Consider the following 24,795-nt stretch of genomic DNA (forward strand, 5'->3'; position numbering starts at 1 on the left):
TTTGCTTTGTTCTCAAAATATTAGTGGTCTAACTGTTCAGATTTTGATGCTCATTGTTTTTGTATTTGTACTACTTGCCACTTCACAAATAGCATTGCAGCAATTTGTAAATTTGAGGCCTCCTCAAAAACGTGTATACCCTCTTGAGCATTTTGTTTAGGCTTAATAAGGAAAATCCAATAATAATTAAACATTTGCGAGAACAATCTGTATTTTCTGAAATGCTATTATGCACTGCAGTGCAATTGTGCATCAGTGGGTGGCAAACCGTGCGCTTTACTGAAACCACCATTGTTTGCGGCAGCTCAGAATATTTGTATGTGTGTGTGTGTAGTTTGGGCTGTTTTTATGTGGTTCTCAATCTGATACAAATCTGAAAACAGGTTGATGATATTCTTATATCACAGTATTTCATCATTAATATCCACTGTAACAGGTTTCTTTTTACATTTGTACATGTAGCTCCAGAACTTTGTTTGCATAAAGAAAAGAATGTAAATACAAACAGAAACATTACAAGTACTTTCACAGACTCAAGTTGTTTAAGTTTTTGCACACAAAATTTAGCATAATGTAAATGACATGAATGAGGTTTTTATTTATTTATTTATTTTTGACTATGCTAAATTACCAAATTGCTATAGAAGCCCATTTCTGCCACTGAGTAAAGAATTAGAAAAGGTAATTGTGACTTTTTATCTCACAATTAATTTTTTTCCCCTCAGAATTGCATGTTATAGGCTAAACTCCCAATTGAGAGAAATAAAGTCAGAATTGTGAGAGAGAAAATCGCAATTTCAAGTTTGTCTCACAATTCTGACTTTTTCTTTTAATTCTGACTTTTACTTAGAATTGCGTGATGTAAACTCCCAATTGTGAGAAATTTTTTCTCACAATTCTGACTTTTTTTTCTCGCAATTTTGACTTTTCTCAGAATTGTGAGAAACTCATAAAGTCCAATTTTGAGGGGGAAAATTCACAGTTTAGACTTTATCTTGCAATTGCGAAACATCTTGCAGTTTTGACTTTTTTTCTCAGAATTGTGAGATATAAACTAAAAAATTTTTCACAATTACTAAACTCAATAGCATGTTATAAAGTTACAATTGCAAGAGATAAACTCACAATTCTGAGAAAAAAAAGTCAGAACTGCTAGATGTAAACTTGTAATTGCAAGAAGAAAAGTCTAAATTGTGAGATTAAAAAGTCGCAATTACCGCAATTATTATTTTTTTTGTTTTGTTTTGTTTTTTATTCAGTGGTGGTAACGGGCTTCCATAAATTGCAGCGTAATAACTGGTATGAGTGAGCATCTCCAGTATGAATCGTGAGAAAAAAACAAGTCTCTCTTAGTTTATTGGAAATAGCCATATGGCCATTGTCTAATTGCGTTATTGTGATGTTTTGTCAATTCCTTAACATATTTCTAACAAGGACATGTTGTTCTAACAATGCTTCTTGGCGATCTCTCATGTAAACACAGTCTTAAGTGAATGTAAACAGTTGGCACAAAAGTGGGACCCGTGCATTAAGCCCTGCAGTGCACGTTCGGCCATGTTTGCCTTTTATGTTGGCTTGATGTGCTGGCTTTAGAGTAGATGCTATGAATGATTTATTGAACATCCCATGTCCCCTTGCAAACTCAACTTCTGAATGTACCAGCCTCTCCATAATCGTTTGCCCAGTAGCGTATTTGCTGCAGCCTGGATTATGCTGTCTGTACAAAGCTGTTGCATGGCATGGCCAGCTACTGTGGCAGGCATCAGGCGCAAAAAGCTGCATGAAAAGAGGCTTACTGCCCTGTGACTGTGAGCCTGTGTTGAAAGCAGAGGGCTGGACGCTGGGGATTCCTGCTTATTCATTAAGGAGTACTAGCTGCAGCCGTCTGCTGTTATCATTTCTTTGTCACGTGTTGCCTGCTTGTCTGTTTCCTCTCCCCAGTTCCTTATCTTTTTTCCCTCCCTGTCCTCTTGCGCATTATCATTTCATGTTCATGGTTGTGTAGGTATGTGGAGCATGTGGCCTCTCAGACATTCCTGTGCATGATATTGATGTAAAGTCCAGCTGCGGGTTTGTAGGGGATACTGTTTGTTCGGACCGTCTGCAGCACTGTAAACTGACACTATTGATCAGAGCCAGGCCGTCACCCATCCTGTGTAAATAAATGCCTCGATGGAAATCACTGGGAATGAAAGCAACAGATAGTTACGCAGAGGAAATGTGCTTGAGTTTGTATTTGTTTGCTTTTGGAGCTTAAATGCTAGTATTCCTCATCCTTGCGAGAAAAGAACTGACATAAAATGATTTAAAAAAAAAAAAAAAGTCAAGTTCTTGTATAGTTATACAATTTAAACTATTTAAATAATTAGCTAAAAAAAGCTGATGGTGATTTAAAAATGGTGCAAAACAAGAAATATTAACCAAACTGCATTAAAGATACACTTTCATATAAATTTCAAGCTGAAATCTTAATGTTAAAAAAAGATAATACTTTACTGTTTGTTCAGACACCCAAATATAAGTCACATTTAATTTCTAGGTGCTCAGGCTTACCATTGTGACATACACTACCCTTCAAAAGTTTAGGGTCAGAGTTTTTTGTTTGTTTGTTTGTTTTGTAAGGCTGCATTTATGTGTTCAAATACAGTACAGTTTTTAGCAGGGCTGGGTAAAAAATTCTCCCTTTTTTTACAAAACAATATTGATTCTTAAATCCCACAAATCGATTAGTCTAGCCTGTTTTCAGTTAATGAACTAAACATTATAGCGTGCCTTCCATCCAATAAATCGCAATAACCTTTGTGCTTTGTTACTTTTAATATGAAACACAGTCCCAGATTTCAAATTCTTTTTTTATTACAGTATTCAAACAATAACTGCCGTTTTGGCACAGATTGCTGTAGCGCCTCAGTTCAAGAGGTTCACATGAACTAATCATCTCCACTGAAACCAGTTACAGCACTAAATAAACATGAATGAACTTCCAAAAGAGAGTACAACGTACTGAAATCTGTCTCATGTAATCAGTCAATCAGTGTTTCACACAAAGACTTCAATATAACAGCTTGTAAACAATGTCTTATAATGTCACCACCTCAAAAAACATATTCGGTGATCATAAACTCATTAGTTGGCTCTAAAGAAGAGGATTTTGGTAAATATATGCACTGTATAACATATTGTAGTTTTTACTATTCTGTCAAGTTTTTATGACAGCAACCATTTAAATGTTTATATTTCAAAAAACGAATTGGTGTAGAAATATAATAATGTAATTGTAAATTTACTATTATAATAGTTCAATTAAGTCTTTACTGTCAGTTTTGGTCAATTTAATGTATTTGTGCTGAATAAAAATATTAATTTTCTTTAGAATAATTATACTGACTGCCTAATTTTCACTGGTAGTGTAACTTCTACCTTAAATGTCTATTTCCTCAAGTTTAAGGCACGTTGCAGTGTTAAAGTGCAGTTTCATGGACATTCTGTCCTCAACACATATGACTCAGGCCACTATAGCATTGTTTTGTGTTAAACCTTGTTCTTATTTTGCATCGCTTTTTTGAGAAGGATTTTGTTGTGCAGTTATGGCGTTTCTGCACTTGAAGTCACATTTAACTTTGTTTGTTGTGGTAGACTCATCCCTTATATAAGACACTACACCCTGAACTCAATAGTCATCGGTGAGTTTGTATAAGACTGTTTTGTGGTCAATGACAACCAAATTGTTTGACCTCTATTATGTGATATATATGTATTTTTATTGCTGGGTTAATCGCTAACTGAAACAGTGACTTAAGTATTTCAGAATGTAGGACATTAAGTTTAAGTGTGGCTCACCACTTTGAAGGCAAGTGGGAGTTCTAGAGATGTGGAAAACTACATTTTTATAATGGACTAGTCAGTGGGTTGCCTAAAAGACTAATTGGTTTATTTTCTTAGAGACCTTTAATTTTAAATTCATCCCATTAAATCACTTTTTTTTTAATAGCGCGTTTTTGTTTTCACAGCTGATAGCAACCGAAAGCAGTTTGTGGCAGATTCAAGCACCTAATCTTGCAGATTCTTTTGTTTCCTTCTGTTTTGTAAATGCGAATTCGTGCGGCCTGTTGCCCTGATAAAAATGTGTGACGTGGTAGGCCTTTGTATCCATGTGTGTGAAGCTGCATTGTGGTCAGCTGCAGACAGTGCTACGTTGTACTGTAGCGTAAGTCTGTGGGGCCTCCAGACAGGATGAAGAGCTCATATGGTGATTTTAGCCTCCCTCAGCAGCCTGGCCGGCTCCCACGCGCCTCGTCTGGATTTAGGTTACTGCACAGCACCCAGGGGTCACACAGCCACCTCCCCCAGGTCACTACTGGACACACATACTGCTGCGGGAGGCATTCTTTCCGCGATTGTAAACAAGAAACGCTAAACGCAGGGATTTTTTTCAGCCCATCAGACTTTAAGACGGTGCTTTTCAGGATAATGTTTCTCGCTCTGTGACATGCCGCATAAGTAGGCCGTTGCGATATTAGGCTTTTTTTCTTCGTTGGGAGAAATCCTCTCAGCTCTTGTCACTGTGAGAGGCAGATGCTCAACAGTGTCGCTGTAAGCATCGCTCATGTCTCTACAGAGATGACAATTGACCGTGGGCCATTCTCTAAACTGACCAACATAAATAGCCTGTTTCTTTTCAAGCTTTTTTCTGGGCAATTCCTGCCGGCCCTCTCTATGTGCACTCTGGAACCAATTAGCTTTCTCTCAATGCACACCAGACCCAATTTTAAGTTTGACAGCACTATAATCGTCATTGCGTGTTGTATCTGAGTACTTCTGATGGTGTCAGACAAGCTGTCAAGAGCGCAGACAGGGGGACATCTGTCGGCATTGTCGCCATAAGGTTGCAGTCTCTTTGGTGTCGGCTCAGAGCTGTGATTAATGCACCACACATCAGATTCAGGATGTCCTCCTCTGCCAGTCATTGGAGACTGAGTGCATTTCTCTCATTCCTTGTATTGTGCTTTTAACCACTGGTTCCCCCAAGGTATGGCTCAGGTTTCCCTTCCTTTTCACGCCTGGTGACTCAGTGATGGGGAAGTCTGCCCGCCTGTCCCCATCATCGTGCTTCTTCCTAGGGGAGCTTGGCGGATCTGCCGTGGAAGTTTGAGCGATTGACCTACTGTATCTTTGCCTGAGGAAATGTCTTGTCTATTCATGCACATGAGGAGGTTTAGCATTCCAGTTTACCCTCTTGGCTGACAACTCATTTCTTTTTTTTCGATGTTGGATGGGGATGTATTTTTAAGGCCTCTGGCGTTCTGATCAACCTTACAAAATGGCTTCCCACAGTTTAATCTTAAGCGCAGAGTGAGGATTTGGCTGTGGAAAGTGGGAGAAAGAGAAACAAAGAGCCAGGAAGGAGGGTGGAGGATAACTCCGGAAAAGCTCATGGATATTTCATTCGCGCTGGGGGCCCGACGTCTTGTGTTTCAGCCCTGCGTATGGCGGGGCTTTTCGCGAGTGTGTGCAGTACGGTGTTTCTCATATCCCTCCAGCCCTCACGCTGCTGTAACTCAAACCTAAGCTGTGAATGGGAGGAGTGCTGTGTGTCATCTCTGAATCTGGCAGGAAATGAGTCGAGTAGGGCACATTCTTCAACCCCTAATCAGTCTAGTTCATCATTCAATTAGAATAATGGCTTGTGTATGCAAAGTCTGAATTGACTGTACTAGGGCTGAGAAATTAAACAAAATAAAAAATTGAAATTTGCAAAAAAATTGCAACATTTACATACATCTATTGTGCATTGCAAAATGAAGCCTGGCACTGTCTTCGTAACAATGTTTTTGGTGACTCAGTTCACTTTAAACTTTTAATTGTAATTGTAATTTATATACCCAATAAAGTTGTAGCCTGTTTCCAACTTGGTTTCCTTTGGTTTTCCACCAAAATGAAAGTTAGATGGTTTAATCTTTAAAGAAATTAAGACATAAATATTTGTATTCTAATATTACAGTTAAATAAAATTATCATTACTATTTCATTAAGGGGTTATTTCCTTTACAGAATAAAAATTTCCTGATAATTTACTCACCACCATGTCATCCAAGATGTTCATGTCCAGTGTTTCCCACAGGATTTTGTGAGACTTGTGGTGGCGGGTGACGTCACATATTAATTTGCATATTTATGACGTCATTGTGTCACGTTCAGACGAGTTTTGGCATTTCAGATCTGTTCTACTCTATGAACTGTCACATACTGTAATACAATTGAATGCCCAATAAAGCTGTTCACATATATTTTCTGTTGTCATACATAAAACAAGTATAAATAGTACACAAGACCCATTAATACTACGTTAACCAGGAATTGCTCTCAATATAGACTACTTGTTAAATCCTGATTCATAATCGTGACATCGTCTGATAAAATCAATATACATCTAACTAACTTACACTAAAAAGCGACTATATGTGGTGGTTTTGGCTCTATTACTGTATATTACTCTGCCACTCACTGCACAGAATAGACGCAGAGCAAGGCAAAGTTTGTTTGATTTGAGCAGATCAGCGTCTGACTTGAAGCAGTGTAACTAGCCACTGCCATCAAAGTAGTTTACCGGCCGCAAGAGTGAGCAGACTCGGTTAAAGATGGACGGCCCGCCCAGGTAAAGTCTATGTGTGGAAAGCACTGATGTCTTTCGTTCTTCAGTGGAAAAGTAATTAAGGTTTTTGAGAAAAACATTCCAGGATTTTTCTCCATATAGTGGACTTCAATGGGGATCAGTGGGTTGAAGGTCTAAATTGCAGTTTCGTTGCAGCTTCAGCCGATAAATAAGGGTCATATGTAGAGATCGATGTGTCGATTTACTGATATTTTTCCCGGAATGTAAGCATTTTACCATAATCGGTTATCGGTTTTGTAATATCAGGTTCACCGATAAACGCCGCTATAATGTGGGTGTTTTGAGAATCCTGGGTAACATGGGGGTGTACTTTTGCAAATTATCAGGAAATTTTTATTCTGGAAGTGAAATAATCCTTTAAATACTCCATAGTATCATGCTCATCCGTAATCAATAATCTGTCATTTGTTTTATTTACAGCCTTATTTGTATTTTATTTTTTGTTCAGAGACTGAGCTGAACCGTCACCTATCCTAACCATTTTCAGAGAATGCTGCAAATTCGTCACCAGGCTTGGATGCGTCAGTAGCGAGTGAGCTTTTGCACAGAACCCACGTTAAGTAGAAAGAGATAACACTCCTGCTCTTCTTGCTGTGCCCCTGCCTTACATCCTCCACCCCTGCTCATTGGATGCTCTGCTCTTATTGAAGAAGTGCAGAGATAAATGAGCATTGGCTCATATTCTAGTGAGTTACACCGTTGCGTGTCAGCCTTATGCCCCCCCTCCAAGCTTTAACCTCGTATATCAGCAAACTACTTGCCTTGCAAACAGCTGCAGAGCCGCCAGAGACTCATTCCCATCTACTGAGTAATGTTCTTTTGGTTACACATGTGTTCTTTTACTAATTAACTATGTGAACGGTCTTGTAGCTTGTGAACCAGCTCTCCGCCGTTACGTCAGGTAAAGCAGTGCTTTTTTATTAAAGTCAGGGAATAAGGGGGTGGGAAACTAAGAATAGAGCCTCTTCTGTCTCCCTTGCACCCACCCTCATCAGTCACTACACCAGCTGTCCTAATACAAGGTATTGAAGACACTCTGCACTGACTAGCAGAGATGATCTACTGGCTGGTTTTGAGTCGTGATTCTCAACTTGCTTTGCTTCAGGGTTTTAAATTGGCAACGAGTAACAGATTTATTAATCATGCACAGTTGAATTTCAATGGTGTCATGCTTTTGCTAGGCAATAATTTATTTCAAAAACTTGCCGGACGGCTCAAACCACGTTCGTGTTGCAAGCAAATATTTTTTATTGCCATGTGTTTATAGTTTTTGAGGACTCATGACACAGCCTGTCCGCTGCCAAATTTGTATACCTGGTTTATTTCTACCATCTTACACATTTGTAAAATTTTGGAGTTTGATTGGGTTAGGATTCTCCTTTTCTATTAAATTAATTTTCTTACTAATCCTTCACGCTATAGTCAATAAATATTTGAGTTTACCACATTATAATTGCACAACTTGCAAAAATCAATAAAATAATGCACAATCCTGCACTTAAATTGAAGGCCTGATAATATTTATTTGTGTGCATTTATAAAATTTCATACATTTTTCTAATAACTCTTGAAGGTCATCTAATTATCTCATAGTGAGATTGGCTTCTATGACGCTTTGAATTGGGAAAAAATAAAGCATGCAAGAGTAAGACTGAAATCAAACCTGCTGATTCACTCTTTTTCACAGACATGCTGGGTCTGTGACATAGTATTGGCACAGTTTCAGTCACTATCCAATTATGATAAGTTAGTAAGCCTGTATACCCTTGGATACCCTTCTGCAGATGTACAACTGAATAAAACTAAAGGAAAATCAGTTGCACTTATCAATATCATATTGGCCTATAGGAGTTTACCACCGCCACCACTAATAGTTTTTTTCCTCCCAGCTTGTGGAGTTGATGTTTTTGAGCTGCTAATCCTCTGTAATGAAATGGTTAAGATGATGGATGATCTCCAATGTCTGATAACACCATACCAGACTGTTTGGCCTCCTATCAAAGGGCTTAATGAAAGTGCATGGGCAATGCTGTTTGTACAGCCCTGGGCAGTTCTCCACGCACAGCGCTGGGCAAATAAAACCCGCCGAACTCAGTTTTTTTTTTTTACGTGTACGCGAGGGGTTGTTTGTCAGTTTGTGCAGCTGGGCGGCAGGAACTCTGAAGTGTTCTGCGTGTTTGTTCTGCCCGTCACCCACTATGATTAGGCAGCGGTTAAAGCAACAGGAAAAACCCTCTTTAAAGCCCTACCGGTGTGTATCCGCTCTCGAGCTTCATTGAGAAGAGCTCAGCCAGTGTTTGAGAATGACACATGTCTTTTCCTGTTTGTAATTGTCATGTGGTCTGTCACACAGCTTCATTTCGAGGTTTTTGGCATGAAGTATTGTCTGGTTTTCTTCCTGTTTTCTGGATTTTAAAATCATTGCTGTGCTAACTGAGCTTATAGATCCGTCTTGTACAGGAATAATAGAGCCCTATGATTTCTGCAATTTAGAAAACGCGGGCGGAATCCAGTCATAAAAACAGAATTTACTGTATAATCCGGAATGTCACGGAATTTGCCAAATTTTAGATGAATCAAAAGTAGGTCAGTACACTTAAATCAAAACACTATAAGGACCAGTGTCTGTGAATATTAAGCTCAAAAAATACTATTTAAATATGAATCCTACTGTTTTGAGAAAAACTATCATCATATACAAACAAAAATCTCAAGTCTTCACAGCAATCTGTCAAAATAAAAGTTTGTTTTAACTTGAAGAAACTGTGACTGAAATATATTACTTGATGTAATCATAGTACTACTACTAATAAAATGATTAAAACACTATTTTTTAAAGAATATTTGCAAAAAAAAAAAAAAAAAAAAAAGGAATTACCAGAATTTATTTAGCAGAAAAATGTAAATAAAAATAATATATGCATTTTTATATAAAAATATTTAGAGATGCTTTTGATTTATTATTTAATAAAAACATTAAAATGCAGTCCAGGAAATTAATGGAAATCACAGAATTTGGTAATTTGAAAAGAAAATACTTATATTTCATATGCTGGAAATGTAGTTTCATGATTTGAATTATTTCATTAGACATTGTTTTGGGTATTAAATTTGAATTTAAACATTAAAACAGAGTCTAGGAAAATTAAAATGGAAAAAACTGAATCTAGAAAAATTAAAATAGAGAAAAACAGAATTCTGAAAAAAAAAAAAAAAAAATTAATGGGGACCTAGAATATTTATCAACCTGAATCAGCAAGAAATGTATAAAACTATGTATTTTTAAAGCAACTAGCTGGTTGCACTTTTTCAAGAATTTAGGATCTGTATGATTTATTTAATATGAAAAATAAAAAGTTTTGTTTAGAAGTGAACAAAAAATTAATAATAAATGGCATTAAATTGTTCAAAAGTGAAGTAAAAACCTTTGTAATGTTACAAAAGATTTCTATTTCAAATAAAAGCTGTTCCCTTGACAGAAAAAATGTATCATGATTTCCACAAAAATATTAGGCAGGACAATAGTTTTTAACATTGATAAGACTAAAGCAATGATGCTGAAAATTTTTGATCAAATAAATGCAGTCTTGGTAAGGATAAGAGACCTTTTTTTTAAAAACACAAAAAAAAGATCTTACCACGCCCAAAATTTAAACGGTCATGTAAATAAGAAACCAGTTGATTTGGACTTTCTTGTCTAGCTTTTTTTTGCAAGAAAACCTGGCAAAAATCCATTGGTTACATTTTGACATTTTTGCACTCAGTAATTAACAACAAAATATCCATCTGCTGGTCTGAGCCAATAAAACCCTCTCATGTGAACTAATTGGTTTAAATGGAGGGGATGTTACAGCCCTGACTGCCTGTGATGAAAGTTGTGTCTGACAGCAAAGTTTCTGCCTCCATTCCTCCTTTGTTTCCATGGCTACAGATGTGGAAAGCTCCTAAAGGGAAGCTAGGGTGGTAAGCTTTGAAATATCTGGCGCATGTATATTTGATTACTCTGTGACTGCTGTAGCTACGCCTCTGTCTCTCCTGAGGGATCTGCCTGGGCTCCGTCATACCTGCGGACTTTGATCCGAGCCTCTTATGCATCGCGGCACCTCCGCTTGGGTTATTGGTTGCCACAGTAACCAGTTATTGGGAGGTGATGGACAGCCTGGAGGCTGAAAGACATGATGGACTACGGAACCACCCACCCCCGCTCTCGTCTCTCCCTGTGAATGCTGAGATGAATTTCACAGCTAATGAGGCAGTGCCCTCCCCAAGTCATGGAGCTGTGTGTGGGTGCTAACAGAGGTATGCCGTTTGGCTCTTCTGTCCACAGCGATGAATTTCCAGCTCTCTGACCTTTTGAAGGTCCTGTCCTCTCGGCTCATTATTAGGGCATAAACTATACCATGCATTAGGGCAGCATGAAACCGCAGCATGGACCAATTAGTGGCTGAGCTTGCGTGATTTGTTTTCTATAGAAACCAGCTGCCTTTTCTCAGTTTCAGCCAGTTTATTCTTTACTGTATTGTCAGATGGATTTCAATAAATAAATAGCCTTCTGCAGGGACACAGAGAATACATAAAAGAAAAGGGTACAAGTGCTTTTTGCTGTCTTTGCTCCTTTTTTTCTACAGCAGAAACACTAGTGTTTTTTCTTTGATGTGCACGCTGGGATCGAGGGAAGGTGCTTCTGTTGTCATCAACAGCAACCAGTCAAAAAGATCTTTTATTGTACCTTTATAGTACTTAAAAGAATAGTTCAATCAAAATCGAACATTTCTGCCATTATTTACTCACCCTTATGTCGTTTCAAAACCGTCTGACATGCCGCCTCCTTCAGAACTCGAAAGGAGATATTTTTAAAGCGATAGTTCACCCAAAAATAAAAATTTCTCTGTGAATTTACTCTCAAGCCATCCTAGGTGTATATGACTCATCTTTCAGACAAATACAGTCGGAGTTATATAAAAAAATGTCCTTGCTTTTCCAAGCTTTATAATGGCAGTGAATGGCTGTTGAGATTTTTAAGTCCAATAAAGTGCATAAATCCATCAAAAAAGTGCTCCACACAGCTCTGGGGGTTAAGAAAGGCCTTTTTAAGTGAATCGATGCATTTGCATAAGAAAAAGGATTTTGATATAAAGAGGAGATTAATTTTTTGCTGTAAACAAAACTAGGGCCGGATGGAGTCCAGTCATAAAAACGGAACGTGGAATGTCACGGAATTTGTCAAAGTTTGGATGAATTAATCAAAAGTAGGTCATTACACTTAAATCAATTTAAGTTAAAGCTTAAAGCAACTTAAAGCAATTATGGACTAGTATCTCTAAATATTAAGCAAAAAGACTTTAAATATGAATTGTTCATGTTATGCATGTCTCTGTGTGTGCGAATGGCACAGATGTGTGGTTTCGTTTACTACACGCAGACTGAAGTGCGCGTGACACTCGCGGTGATTTCAGTGTCTGCCGTTTTGCAAAATGAGGACATAAATACATGAACAACATTTCCAGAACTGCTCTGAGGTTTTTTAATGAGCATTTTATTGTTTCTTTTGAGAGAAACTATCGTCATATACACACAGAAATGGACATATATTGCTATTGTTTAGTAGAATGTATGTAATACTACTACTGTTATTACTAAAATGAAAACTGTATTTTATTAAGGAATAATCACAATATATTTTTTCATTTTAATAGTAACTTTGTTTGTTTTTAATGATTTCTTAATTTTTCATGCTTAAACAGAATTTCATAACAATAAAACAAAGTAAGAAAAAGAAAAATCCTAGGTGCCTAGACATATCATTTTTGTTAATTTTACTGAATTGATTTTTAAATTGTATGCGTTTCATAAGTTTAATTAATTAGACTTGCTTTTTGATTAATACAGTGTAATTTAACCATGAAAAATTTAAATGAGGAAAAAAAAATAGAATCCAGAAAAATGTTAAAAACTGAATTTTGGGAAAAAAAAAAAAAACTGAATTTGTTAAAAAATAAACCTGATTTTATAGGGCCCTACAAAACTTGGTTTTTGAGAGACTAGCATATTCTCACCGGAACTTACACTACACCTACGTCATCCGCTGCAACGCCACTATCTCATGAATGCACATTAGCGGAAGCTAGAGAATGCACTTTATAAAGTTTTCAATATGGAATTTTCTTGCACAAATGCGTCAGTTTGCTTCAGAAGGCCTTTATTAATTCCCTGGAGACTTGTGGAGCGCTTTATGATGGATTTATGCACTTTATTGGACTTCAAAATCTCAACAGCCATTCACTGCCATTATAAAGCTTGAAAGAATCAGTACATTTTTAATTAAACTTCAATTGTTTTCGTCTGAAAGAAGAAAGTCATATACACCTAGGATGGCTTGAGGCTCAGTAAATCGTGGAGTAATTTTCATTGTTGGGTGAACTATCCCTTTAAGAATATTTCAGCGGCTTCACTGATATAATAAGTGTCACTGGGGTCCAAAACAACATTGAACTCCACTGACTTTCGTTTGTTGCCATGGGAATTTTTCTAAATATGTTTTTGAAATATGTATCATGAAAGCATAACAAAATTCAAATTTTTGGCTGTACTGACCTTTTAACGGTTCTCCAGTGTAATAATTACCACAGCCCTATTGAACAAGGCCATATAAGCAATTGGACATAAAAGATTTTTCTGCACCATTACACAGCTATCAGATAAATGTTTTGGGTAACCATGTGAAGTGGTGAAAGGGACAGATTGCAAAGTTTATTAGTATGTTCATAAATTGGATGGTTGCCAGACAAAGTTGTTTTACAATGTCATGTGTTGTTCTGACAGCACGCATGAATTAGTCCTGTGACCTCATGGGAGAAATGAAAACCTCTTTAGAGGTAGAACACAGCCTTCCTCTGTTTGTCCAGCAACAGACACACAGCCCAGACAATTCAGAATCAACCATTGTCAAGCTGCACTGCATATGATGCCCCACTGTTTCCTGTTGTGCTTTGACTGCAGTGCAGAATAGGCTTTTGCACTTTGCTACAACCACTTTTGCACTGTTATGTACATTTTTCGACGCAGGTCATTGGGTTGCTATTACCTTGTCCTTCGTGTACACGGTGCATTCTTGATAAGAAGAATATTGCTGACCACACCTGCTCCATCTCACAGCAGAGCGTGTCAAACATGAGCTGACACCAAACTTATTCACAAATGCTGCTTCTCTTAAATGCGCCAAATCCCATTGAAAAGCATGAAATCACATTGCAGCCTAACACAGAATGACCTTTGATATTTTCACATTAGGTGAAGGCTAGCCAAGGAAAAAAAACCTTTCAGGCAGATGGCTTAAGCTTTACATATCCAGGGAAAAGCTGTGGATTTGGGGTGCTGACTAACAGCGTTGAGAGGAAGTCTGCCTGATTTATTCTGTGCAGGCTGTGCTTGGACGGCCCCAGCGGCCCCTCTTGGGGGACAAGAGGAAAGGGATCCTGATCATGTCAGTTAGTTAGTGGAATGAGGCCCAGCTCTCTCTTTACAGCCGTCTATGCAGATAAATGCTGTTTTCAGTCTAACTCGCATCAGCAGGAAAGCTTTTAAATGCATCAGACTTTCTATTATTTATTTTCCATGTTCATAAATTCCCAAGTAAGTGGCGCGTCTGTTGATATATTAAATGATTTGGGATGATAATGATTTTTTTTCCCTTTCTTTTGCAGTATTATGTGCCAAGAATCTGGCAAAGAAAGACTTCTTCCGTAAGTATACCTCATTTCACCTTTTTCATAATCCTTTGTGTACCTTAAAAAAAGTTCACCCCAAAATTAAGATGTTGCTATTTACTGGTTTGAAACTAAAAAGGAAAAATTTTGAATAGTGTGCTGGTTGTTCTTTTCCATGTAATTATCATCAATTGAGCATTCAGGCTTCAAAAATGGACGTAAGCACCATAAAAGTATGTCGGCAGTAGTCCATGATAATTGTGCAATAATGTCTTCTAAAGTCAGTCTGATAACTTTGTCAAAGGAAAAAACTAAAATTGAAGTCATTATTTTTTTGATACAGCAGTGCATTGACTGCTTTTAAACTATTAGATCAATTTTGCAAATTGGATCAACCATTTATTTAAAAAGAACAATTCGTTTCATAATTTGGACATCACTACTTCATTCTTCAACTTTCATAAATGCCCTCGTAAAGGAGAGTTTGGGTAGAACATCAGTGAGTAATGACAAAGCTCAAATGATTTCAGAAACTATGAAATTTATAGCATGTGTTCTATGAAAATTTTGGTGACACTTTGGATTTCTTTTATTTTGGAGTTTGTAGGGCTCTATGAAATCAGTTTTATTTATTTTTTTTTCACAAAATCTGGTTCATTTTCTTCCAAATTCATTTTTTTCTCTTTTAAATTTTTTGGTTTATTTGTTTCTTTTTTCTTTTTTCAGTTTCTTTTTCTTTTTTTTTTTTTTTTTTTTTTTTTAAACTTTTAATGGTTAATCTACAATTTTATACATCTAATTAATTGCAATCATGAATTGTACACAACTTACCAGCAATTTATTACAAGTTTAACAAAAATTACATTTTCTACTACTTTTTTTTTTTCTCAAGTTCAGTTTTGTTTGTTCCAAATTCTGTTTTTCATTCATTTCTGGGTACTTTTTTAAAATGCTTTCATTAAATGTAATAATCAAAAACATTTCTAGTTAATTAATTTGATCATATATGTATAAATGTGTTGTGTATTTAAATTTTTCTGGTTAATAAATTGTGGTAAATCATTTTTCTGATAAACGCCCCTTAAAAATGAATGTTTTATCAATATTTTAGGAATGCAGGATATTGGATTTTTGCCATTGTCCAATATGGTGATATTTTTCAACTCATTTTGACTGATAGCCGATAGTGATACCGATATATTTCCTTTTTTTTGGAAACAATATCAAGTCTCTCCTGTGCAGAAATTATAAGCTAATTATTTTGGTTAGTTTTTACTAAGAACTTATTCGCTAGAATTAAATAAACAATAATGAAATTCTTTTGTAATGACAATACATTGAAGCTTTGAAAATAACTAAATAAATTAGATATCAATTGCTGCTTTTTAATAAAAAAAAAATATATATAGTTTTTATTTTTTATTCTCAAAAATGCAGTGGTTCTGGCTATTCCTCTTAGCGTCCAGACGTATCGGCATAATTTTTCATATCGGGCCGATGTCGATATTTCCGTGTAATGCCATTAATGCCATTAACAGCTGATTCCAATACCACCCCTAAATTATTTTTATTATTTGTAGCAGTACTAACATTACATTAAATAATATATTTCTGTCACAGTTTCTTTAAGTTAACCGAACTTTTATTTTGACGGGTTGCTCCTGTTTTTGTGTGTATGATATGACGATAGTTTTTCTCAAAATAGATGAAGTGCTGTTTATCTGTTCATGTAGTCATATTGAGGCAGCAGAGGCTGAAAACAATGCAAACCTCATGCGAAAACAGCATGGACAACCATTCATTCACACAGAGACGTGCAGAAAATGCAGGATTCATATTCAAATAGTTTTTTTTTTTTCAGCTTAATATTTACAGACAGTAGTCCATATTGCGTTTTGATGTGTATTTTGATTTATGCGTGCACAGTTATACAATAAACTCCATTTTTATGACTGGATTATGCAATTTCGCCTGCGTTGTTTGCATTGCTGAAATCATAGGGCCAAGTTTGCCAACAACAGTCCTCATTCACTTTTAATTTCAATGTAAATGCACATTTATGTAGAAAATAGTGGCAAGGATTTTCTTTTGTGTTGCACATAAATTTAAGCGAGTTTGGTATGTCGTGTATGACTAAATATCACTTTTGGGTGAACTATTACTCAAATCCCCCTCAGAAATGGCTGTATATGAACCATTTGTGATTCTGGAACGTTAGTGCCTCTCTCCTCTGAGTTGTTCAGAGCCGCCCACTGGCTGCTTTTATCACTGGGGGAATTCACATCCTCATTCAGTGGCTCCTCATCAAATTCCACCCACTACAGCATGAGCACACTTCACTGTTGTGCAGTCTGAGCTCTCCATCCCAGCTGTTCTGACTGACAAGCGTGTTTGCCCCACTGGCCTCGTCAGTGTGTGTCCCACATATTATTCAAATGCCTGGTGTGCGTCATTCATAGATCCTGTTACTGTGCCAAGTCCATTATGCTTCTCATATAACAAAAGGCCACATGAGACTGTATGACGAAGACAGGCAAAACAAGACGAGTTGTCTCTGATAATTATACATTAAATTATTAGTAGTAATGTTCCACAACAGATGCAGCATGCATCTTTCAGTAGTCTTTTTTCCCCCCCACTCACGGAAATGCTTTCAGTGGAAATGCTCTTCATAGCTTCATCCCACCGAGTGAACGGTCCATAGAGCATGAGACTGTCCTCTCAATAACACTGAGCAAAAAGCATTCCCAAGTCTATAAGTAAACAAAATAATCCAAGACTCCAGACTGCACCCAAAATGATTACGAAAATAAAGATTTATGACAGACTGGAAAACTTTGATATGTGCTTTTATCAGATGTCGTATAACCCATGATGTCTGATTATCAAACATTTATTAGTTCTTTTTATGAATCAATCAAAAATCTTAGCAGAGCAGTCTTGTCCTTATGAGTTATCAGTTTGAATAATCTAACAGCTGACTTTTTTTCTTTTTTTTTAAAATAGCATATCCACTAAGTCCGTTAATATCCATTAAGTGACATGTTTAACCTATAAAATTATAATATACTACACACCTTTTGCCCTGATTTGCAGTCTGGAGGATTTGATACTAGTTGCCAAAGTCAGAGCCACTACACATAGTTCTTGATTTTACAGATAAATCATGTAATTTATCATGGCCACATAATGTATAAGGGTCATCTAGTCAGATGATGTCATGTTTTGTATTTGAAGCAATTTTAGCACACATGATTTTCGTTTGTAATGATTCACGTTTCTATGCAAGTATGTTTTATATGCAAGTATGTAGTGCGTCAGAAACTCAGTCATTTAGTGTACGATGCCCAGTTTTCTCTGTAACGGTTTACAAAGTCAACACGAGTATGATGTCCACTGTTTTAAGATCTGTTTAGATTTTATGTAGTGCATTCCAGCCTTTACAGAACTGTTATTGTGCTACATAAATATGTACACTGTACCTAAATACATACACTGTACATATTTATGCAAATACAGTCAGAATCACTAGATTGACAGGGTCAAGGTGAAACAAGTTTATACTAAAAAGTAGGAATTCATTCTATCTTATATAGCTTAAAGGATTAGTTCACTTCCAGAATAAATATTTCCTGATAATTTACTCACCCGATGTCATCCAAGATGTTTGTGTGTTTCTTCAGTCGAAAAGAAATTAAGGTTTTTGAGGAAAACGTTCCAGGATTTTTCTCCATATAGTGGACTTCAATGGTGCCCAACAGGTTGAAGGTCCAAATTGCAGTTTCAGTGCAGCTTCAAAGGGCTCTAGACGATCCCAGCCGAGGAATAGGGGTTATTTATTTATTTAGTTTATTTAGCAGGGACAGTGCAGAATAAACAAGAATCTAGTGAAAAGATCAGTCATTTTCTAAAAAAAAAAAAAAAAAAAAAAAAAAAAAAAAATGTATATACTTTTTACTCGCAAATGCAGTGTTGCCGAGTCTGTGGTTTTCCCGTGGAACTGGGCTGCTTTAAAACACTGTTGCCTTGGGTTTTTTTTTTTTTTTTTTTTTTTTTACATGTCCACTGGTTGAAGTGACCCAGTAACGTAATGTTTAGGCCCTGGAAAGCCAGTTTTACCAGGGGAACCCTGCCAAAAACGTGTATTTTACCCCCCGGAATGTGATTTTTACGGGTGGACCCCCCTCAAAACACGATTGGGCTACTTTTGGGCTAGTTTTGAGTAGCAATTGGCCGGGTTTTGTGAAAACCTGGCAACCCTGCACAAATGCTCATCTTGCACTAGCTCTGCAAAGCGCGTCTTCATGCATTGCATAATCACGTTGGAAAGGCCATGCATGGTTGGTTCTTCATCTGTGTACTAAGGTTCAAAGAGGTGGGGTAGGTTGAAAAACTCCATCTCATTTTCTCCTCAACTTGAAAATCGTCCAATATTGTTGTTTTACCTTTTTTTGTAAAGGTCGTTTGACTTCCAAATCCAAATCTTCACAGATTTGGTTTGTGAACCATAGAAAATGGCAGATCGTTTCACTAGCTAAGACTGTTATTCCTCGGCTGGGATCATGTAGAGCCCTTTAAAGCTGCATTGAAAGTGCAGTTTGGACCTTCAACCTGCTGATCCCCATTGAATATTTTCCTCAAAAACCATTTCTTTTCGATTGGAAAAAAAAAAAAAAAAGAACGTCTCGGATGACATGGGGGTGGGTAAATTATCAGGAAATTTCTATTTCAGAAGTGAACTAATACTTTAACTGAATTTTTTTCGTGTCACTTCTCATATTTAATTGCATGTAAAATGACTTTCAGAGACTTTCTGTGCAAGCGATTCTGTAATTTGGCAACTGAAAGTCAGCAGCTCCATGGTTCTTTTTGGTCTGGGGATCTGTAAAGCCATCCAAATATTTGCAGTCTATCTATATTTTTGGAGTTGTTAATGTGGAAGCTGCTTAGCTGTCCAGATCGTACCCGTTCTTTCAGAGGGCAATGTGAGGACAGTGTGTGACGGCCGAGTTTGTCCTCTGTTGTTTATTTGTCTTCCTGCCACACTATCGTTTTGCTGCAGGGTTGCCTGATCCTTTCGCCAAAGTGGTGGTGGATGGCTCGGGTCAATGCCACTCTACAGACACGGTCAAAAGCACATTGGACCCCAAGTGGAATCAGCATTACGACCTGTGAGCAAACTCCTCTATAAAGTTTTATATATATTCTCAGTGGTATTCATGATGATGTGCAGTTTCGGTCATTTAGTTAATCTTTAAAACTATGGAAACAATATTAGCTACTGATTTAAAAACACATTTAACTAGAGAGAGTTTTTCCACAGGTATATTGGGAAGACAGATTCCATCACCATTAGCGTATGGAACCATAAGAAGATCCATAAGAAGCAGGGTGCGGGTTTCTTAGGCTGTGTGCGGCTCCTGTCCAATGCCATCAGCAGACTAAAAGACACAGGCTGTGAGTATGATATTTTCATAGTGTGCTGTAATCTTTTTATTGTGCCATATCCTAGTCATTATATGCCTTCATTAAATTTGTTTTGAACTGTTTCTGTAGTCTGTAAAAGTTTGATGACCTAGTTTGATAAAATAGTTTGTTTACATCTTGTCATTATCTGTCTCACCATCAGACCAGCGTTTAGACTTATGCAAGTTGAACCCATCTGACAGTGATGCTGTCCGTGGACAAATCGTTGGTATGTATTAAAACGGTGCCGGTAGAACTTGTACAGAATTTGTCAGATACAGTGTATTTAGCGACTTCAGCAACACTTTTAAAATAAGTAAGTTTATTTTAAAGGGATAGATCACCTGAATATGAAAATTCTGTCTTAATTACTCACCCTCAAGTCATTCTAAACTGTAAGACCTTCGTTCATCTTCAGAACACAAGTTAAGATGTTTTTTATGAAATCCGAGAGCTTTCTGACCCTGCATAGACAGCGACGCAACAACTATGCTCAAGGCCTAGAAAGGTAGTAAGGACATCGTTCAGTAGTCCATTTGATATCAGGGGTTGAACCCATTTTATGAAGCTACGAGAATACTTTTTGTGCAGGAAGAAAACAAAAATAGTGACTTTATTCAACAATTTCTGTTCTTCTGTGTTAGTCTCAGATGTGCATTGACGAGTAGGGATGTAACAATATCAAAATCTCACGATGCGATAATTTTGCGATATGAAGTCCATGATACAATATTGTGATATTTTAAAAATAAAGACACAAAAAATAAATAATTTTATACATTTAAAAGCTAAAATCTTCTATCTAATGCACTTTAAGCGTTCAAAATTAGGAGTTCCAACCCATGTTCTTAACTGAGAAAACTTGTGTCAGAAAAAAACTTAGTGAATTTACTTGTAGGGGACTCAACCCTCTCTTTATTTGTGATATACTGCCTGTCTAAATTACATTGACACTGGTGTTTCAGGAAGCCAAACAAATTAGAATTTTTGCTTAGGGAAATTACAATACGTATTTCCTCATTTCTACACTTGAAAGATGTTTTGAATTTGGACTGCAGTAACATTACTCATTTACAGTGCTTGCTGTCAGCAATTCATAATACACTTTTAAGCTTTTATTTTGATGGAAACGGAAGTAAAACTTTTATTTTGAAGGAAAGCTCCACCTTCAGTGAAGACAGGCTTACAAAAACATGTCTAACTACAAATCTAATGAAATGCTTTAATCATCTGCCATGAAAATAAACCATAGCTTGTTGGCCGTTGCTTTCCTAAACGCACAGTACATGCAATAAATGGGTTCACTGCATTTATTCACTGTGAACAGAAACGTTCTGAGGTGTGGAAAACACCGGACCACAAGCTGATTGCCTTAACAATGTGTGCGCTTCACTTTGAAATGCAGCAAAAACAGACTTGATGAAGGGATTAAGCCATGTTGCGCTTTCGGTTTCAGTTTGTTTGACAAATACTGTGTCAAAGCATAATGAACCAAAACACAAAGACCTTTTATCTTAGAATAAGAAGTTTAAATGTATTTTAAAAACTACACTTTTTGCCCGGAAGATCATTACATATCATCATATGACCATGGTGATATTAAGACAGTTTTGCTATCACAATATCACAATATAAATAATATTGTTACATCCCTATTCACAAAAATTTAATGAAGTCATTATTTTTGTTTTCTTGGCACTCAAAAAGCATTCTTGTAGCTTCATAACATGTCATGTCACATGGACTATTTTATTGATGTCCTTACTACCTTTCTGGGCCTTGAACGTGTCAGTTGCGTTGTTGTCTATGCAGGGTCAGAAAGTTCTCAGATTTCATCAAAAATATATTATTTTATGTTCCAAAGATGAATAATGGTCATGAGGGTGAGTAATTACTGACAGAATTTTCGTTTTTGGGTGAACTTTCGCTTTAACATTGCTAAATCAGTGTTTGACTAAATGAAGAGTCTTTGAACTAAGTGCCTCAATGTGAAGACTTTAACCATTTTCTTTATTTATGTAGTGAGTCTGCAGACTAGAGACAGAATTGGCAGTGGAGGGCCTGTGGTTGACTGTAGAGGACTGGTAGAGAATGAAGGGTGAGTCAACTTATGCCTTAAGGATGTACTTTTTTGCACTTACTGGCTACCTGCCCAGATAAAGCACTTTATTTGACCTCCCTAAAGATCTGTTAGTTTCACAGTTCATCACTGTTTTGATCATCAATACCAAGACCCAGTGAAGTGTTTGTGTGGCTGGATGTGTTTTAACACCTGCTCTGTATATGTGTGTGTGTGTGTGTGTGTGTGTGTGTGTGTGTGTGTGTGTGTGTGTGTGTGTGTGTGTGTGTGTGTGTGTGTGTGTGTGTTTCAGGCCAGTCTTTGAAGACTCGGGGCCCGGGAGGCCTCTCAGCTGCTTCATGGAGGAGCCCATGCCATACACAGATCCCACCGGAGCCGCTGGCGGGGGCAACTGCCGTGCACTTGAGTCACCCAATCAGGAGCAACGGCTCCAAGCACAACGCATCAGAAACCAAGATTCCCGAGGGCACGCACACACCCCCCAAAACAGACCACACGGACACCAGTCCCCCGACCTCCCTGAGGGCTACGGTAAGTGTGAGCACATTAGGAACGGGTCAGAATGGTCGATCTAAATTGTTTCGTCTTATAAACACCGCTGGTACTGCCATCAGAGCACTGCTTTGTAACAAATTCACTTTTTTCAGTACATTTCAAATTGCCTGCTGTGAGCAATTTTCCTGTCATGATGTATAATCTACAGGTCACTGTTCTTTTTCGAATGCTGTCAGTTTTGTGCAATAAGAGTTTTATCTAAATATTTAACTATAAAAATATGTAGTGCACATCCCTAGTGCGTATACCTGATCACTTACCCAGAGTACTTTTGGAGTCCACTGAGACTAATACAGCTTAGAGCTCAGGGTAGAGGCTACTGAAGTGCATTGATCTGCAGACACTGAGCTCTGAAAGGAGTCTATTCACTGTGCTTTAGCTGAGCTGTGTGGTCACTACGGCCCGCATTACACCGATGGATTGGCTGTGGTAAAGCCCCTCATTGGTGTGTAACCGTGCCTGACCCTGTTGGTGTTGTGGTCGAGTCCTCTGCCGTGACCAGTGGACGGCGCCAGTGTAATTAAATCTCAGACTAGACATGCCACACTAGCTGTGTGCCGTCTGAGAACTGGAAGCTCAGCGTCCTGTTGCAATAGCCTTGGCACTCGTTCAGGTGTTAACTGAGTTAGCAGTGGCTCATTCGCTCTTGACGTGTCTTTTCTCTTTTCCGATGCAGAGCAAAGGACCACCGTGCAGGGCCAAGTCTATTTTCTGCACACACAGACTGGCGTGAGCACCTGGCATGACCCCAGAATACCCCGGTAGGTTTAATCACCACCCGCCTTTGCTGAAATAACGATTGGCCCTGTTTGATTGCTCCTCGCTGCTATTGTGATATCGCTCTAATCGCAGCTCTTTAATGTACACAATCAGCTAACTTGATAATCAGCAATCTCACTTAATAGCTGCTACTGTTGACATTGTAAAGCTTAATAATTTGCTAATCATCATAATAATGATCTCAGAAGCATGAGGAAAGGGACTTGAGAAGAAGCCTGTTAGTGAGGAGAGCAGGGTGGGAAATCAACACGAGCCAGGTTATTCTGGCTTAACAGTCACTGTTGCGTGTGACCTCTTACATTGGTCAAATAACATGCTTGTATATATAACACACACATGTGAGTATGTTTTGAAAAAGTTCTTATGTACTGTCGACTGTTTGTTTTTATCTTCAGTTTCGCCAACATCTTTTTAAGACATGTCAATTAAGAAATGTCTTTGTAATGCTCCTAAGCAGCTTGTTTTCTAAATTGGTAATAATTATTAGATCTACACTACCAGTCAGAAGTTTTTGAATGGTAAGATTTTTATTTGTTTTTTATTTATTTATTTTATAACTGTTTTCTATTTGAATATATTTTAAGATGTAATTTATTCCTGTGATCAAAGCAAAATTTTCAGTATCATTACTCCAGTCTTCAGTGTCGCATGATTTTTTAGAAATCTTTCTAATATGCTGATTTGCTGTTTAACAAAGTTGTTGTTGTTGTTGTTGTTGTTGTTATTATCAGTATTTAAAGCAGGTGAGTACTTTTTTTTTTTTTTTTTTTCAGGATTCTTTTTTGTATAGAAAGATCCAAAGAGCAGCATTTATCTGAAATAAAATCTTTTGTAACATTATACACTATACTATTCAAAAGCTTAGTCTTTTTTTTTTTTTTTTTTTTTTTTTTTTGCTTTAAATTGATCAAAGGTGACGTGTTACAAATTATTTCTATTACAGATAAATTGCTGTACTTATGAACTTCTATTCACCAAAGAGACCTGAAAAAGTCTACTCAGCTGTTTTCAACATCATAAATGTTTTTTGAGCAGCAAATCAGAACATTAGAATGATTTCTGAAGGATCATGTGACTGGAGTAATGTTAAAAATTTAGCTTTGAAATCACATTAAATTATATAAATTATATTTCAACATTTTATTTTTTTATTTGATTGTTTTGCTGTACTTTGGATCAAATAATTGCTGGCTTGGTGAGCAGAAGAGACTTCTTTAAAAAAACATTAAAAATCTTGCTGTTCAAAACCTTTTGGCTGTTAGTGTACTTGCATGGAGAAAATGGACTCTTTATTCAGCCAGGATGCATTAAAGAGTTAGTTACCCAAAAATGAAAATTACCCCATGATTTACTCCATCCTAGGTGTATATGACTTTATTTCTTCAGACAAATGCAATCAACTGTTGAATATTAACACCCATTCGCTGCTATTATAAAGCTTGGAAGAGCCAAGAATGTCATATACACCCTAGGATGTCTTGAGGGTGAGTAAATCCGTGGGCTAATTTTTCATTTTTGGGTGAACTATTCCTTTA

The 24,795-nt window shown here is 37.1% G+C and overlaps 1 protein-coding gene across 3 annotated transcripts in view; it reads left to right on the forward strand.

The window, feature by feature from the left end:
* smurf1 (SMAD specific E3 ubiquitin protein ligase 1) overlaps positions 1 to 24,795 on the forward strand; it is a 42,041-nt gene that overhangs the window by 5,563 nt on the left and 11,683 nt on the right. For all 3 annotated transcript variants that reach the window (XM_051105834.1, XM_051105835.1, XM_051105836.1), the window contains exons 2-8: positions 14,377 to 14,415; positions 19,442 to 19,550; positions 19,703 to 19,836; positions 20,009 to 20,074; positions 21,868 to 21,943; positions 22,218 to 22,456; positions 23,157 to 23,241. In XM_051105834.1, the coding sequence (XP_050961791.1) occupies positions 14,377 to 14,415; positions 19,442 to 19,550; positions 19,703 to 19,836; positions 20,009 to 20,074; positions 21,868 to 21,943; positions 22,218 to 22,456; positions 23,157 to 23,241 (748 nt within the window). The remainder of the gene's footprint in view (positions 1 to 14,376; positions 14,416 to 19,441; positions 19,551 to 19,702; positions 19,837 to 20,008; positions 20,075 to 21,867; positions 21,944 to 22,217; positions 22,457 to 23,156; positions 23,242 to 24,795) is intronic.

This window comes from Labeo rohita, chromosome 3 (assembly GCF_022985175.1).
Source record: "Labeo rohita strain BAU-BD-2019 chromosome 3, IGBB_LRoh.1.0, whole genome shotgun sequence".
In the NCBI taxonomy this organism is placed as follows: Eukaryota; Metazoa; Chordata; class Actinopteri; order Cypriniformes; family Cyprinidae; genus Labeo; species Labeo rohita.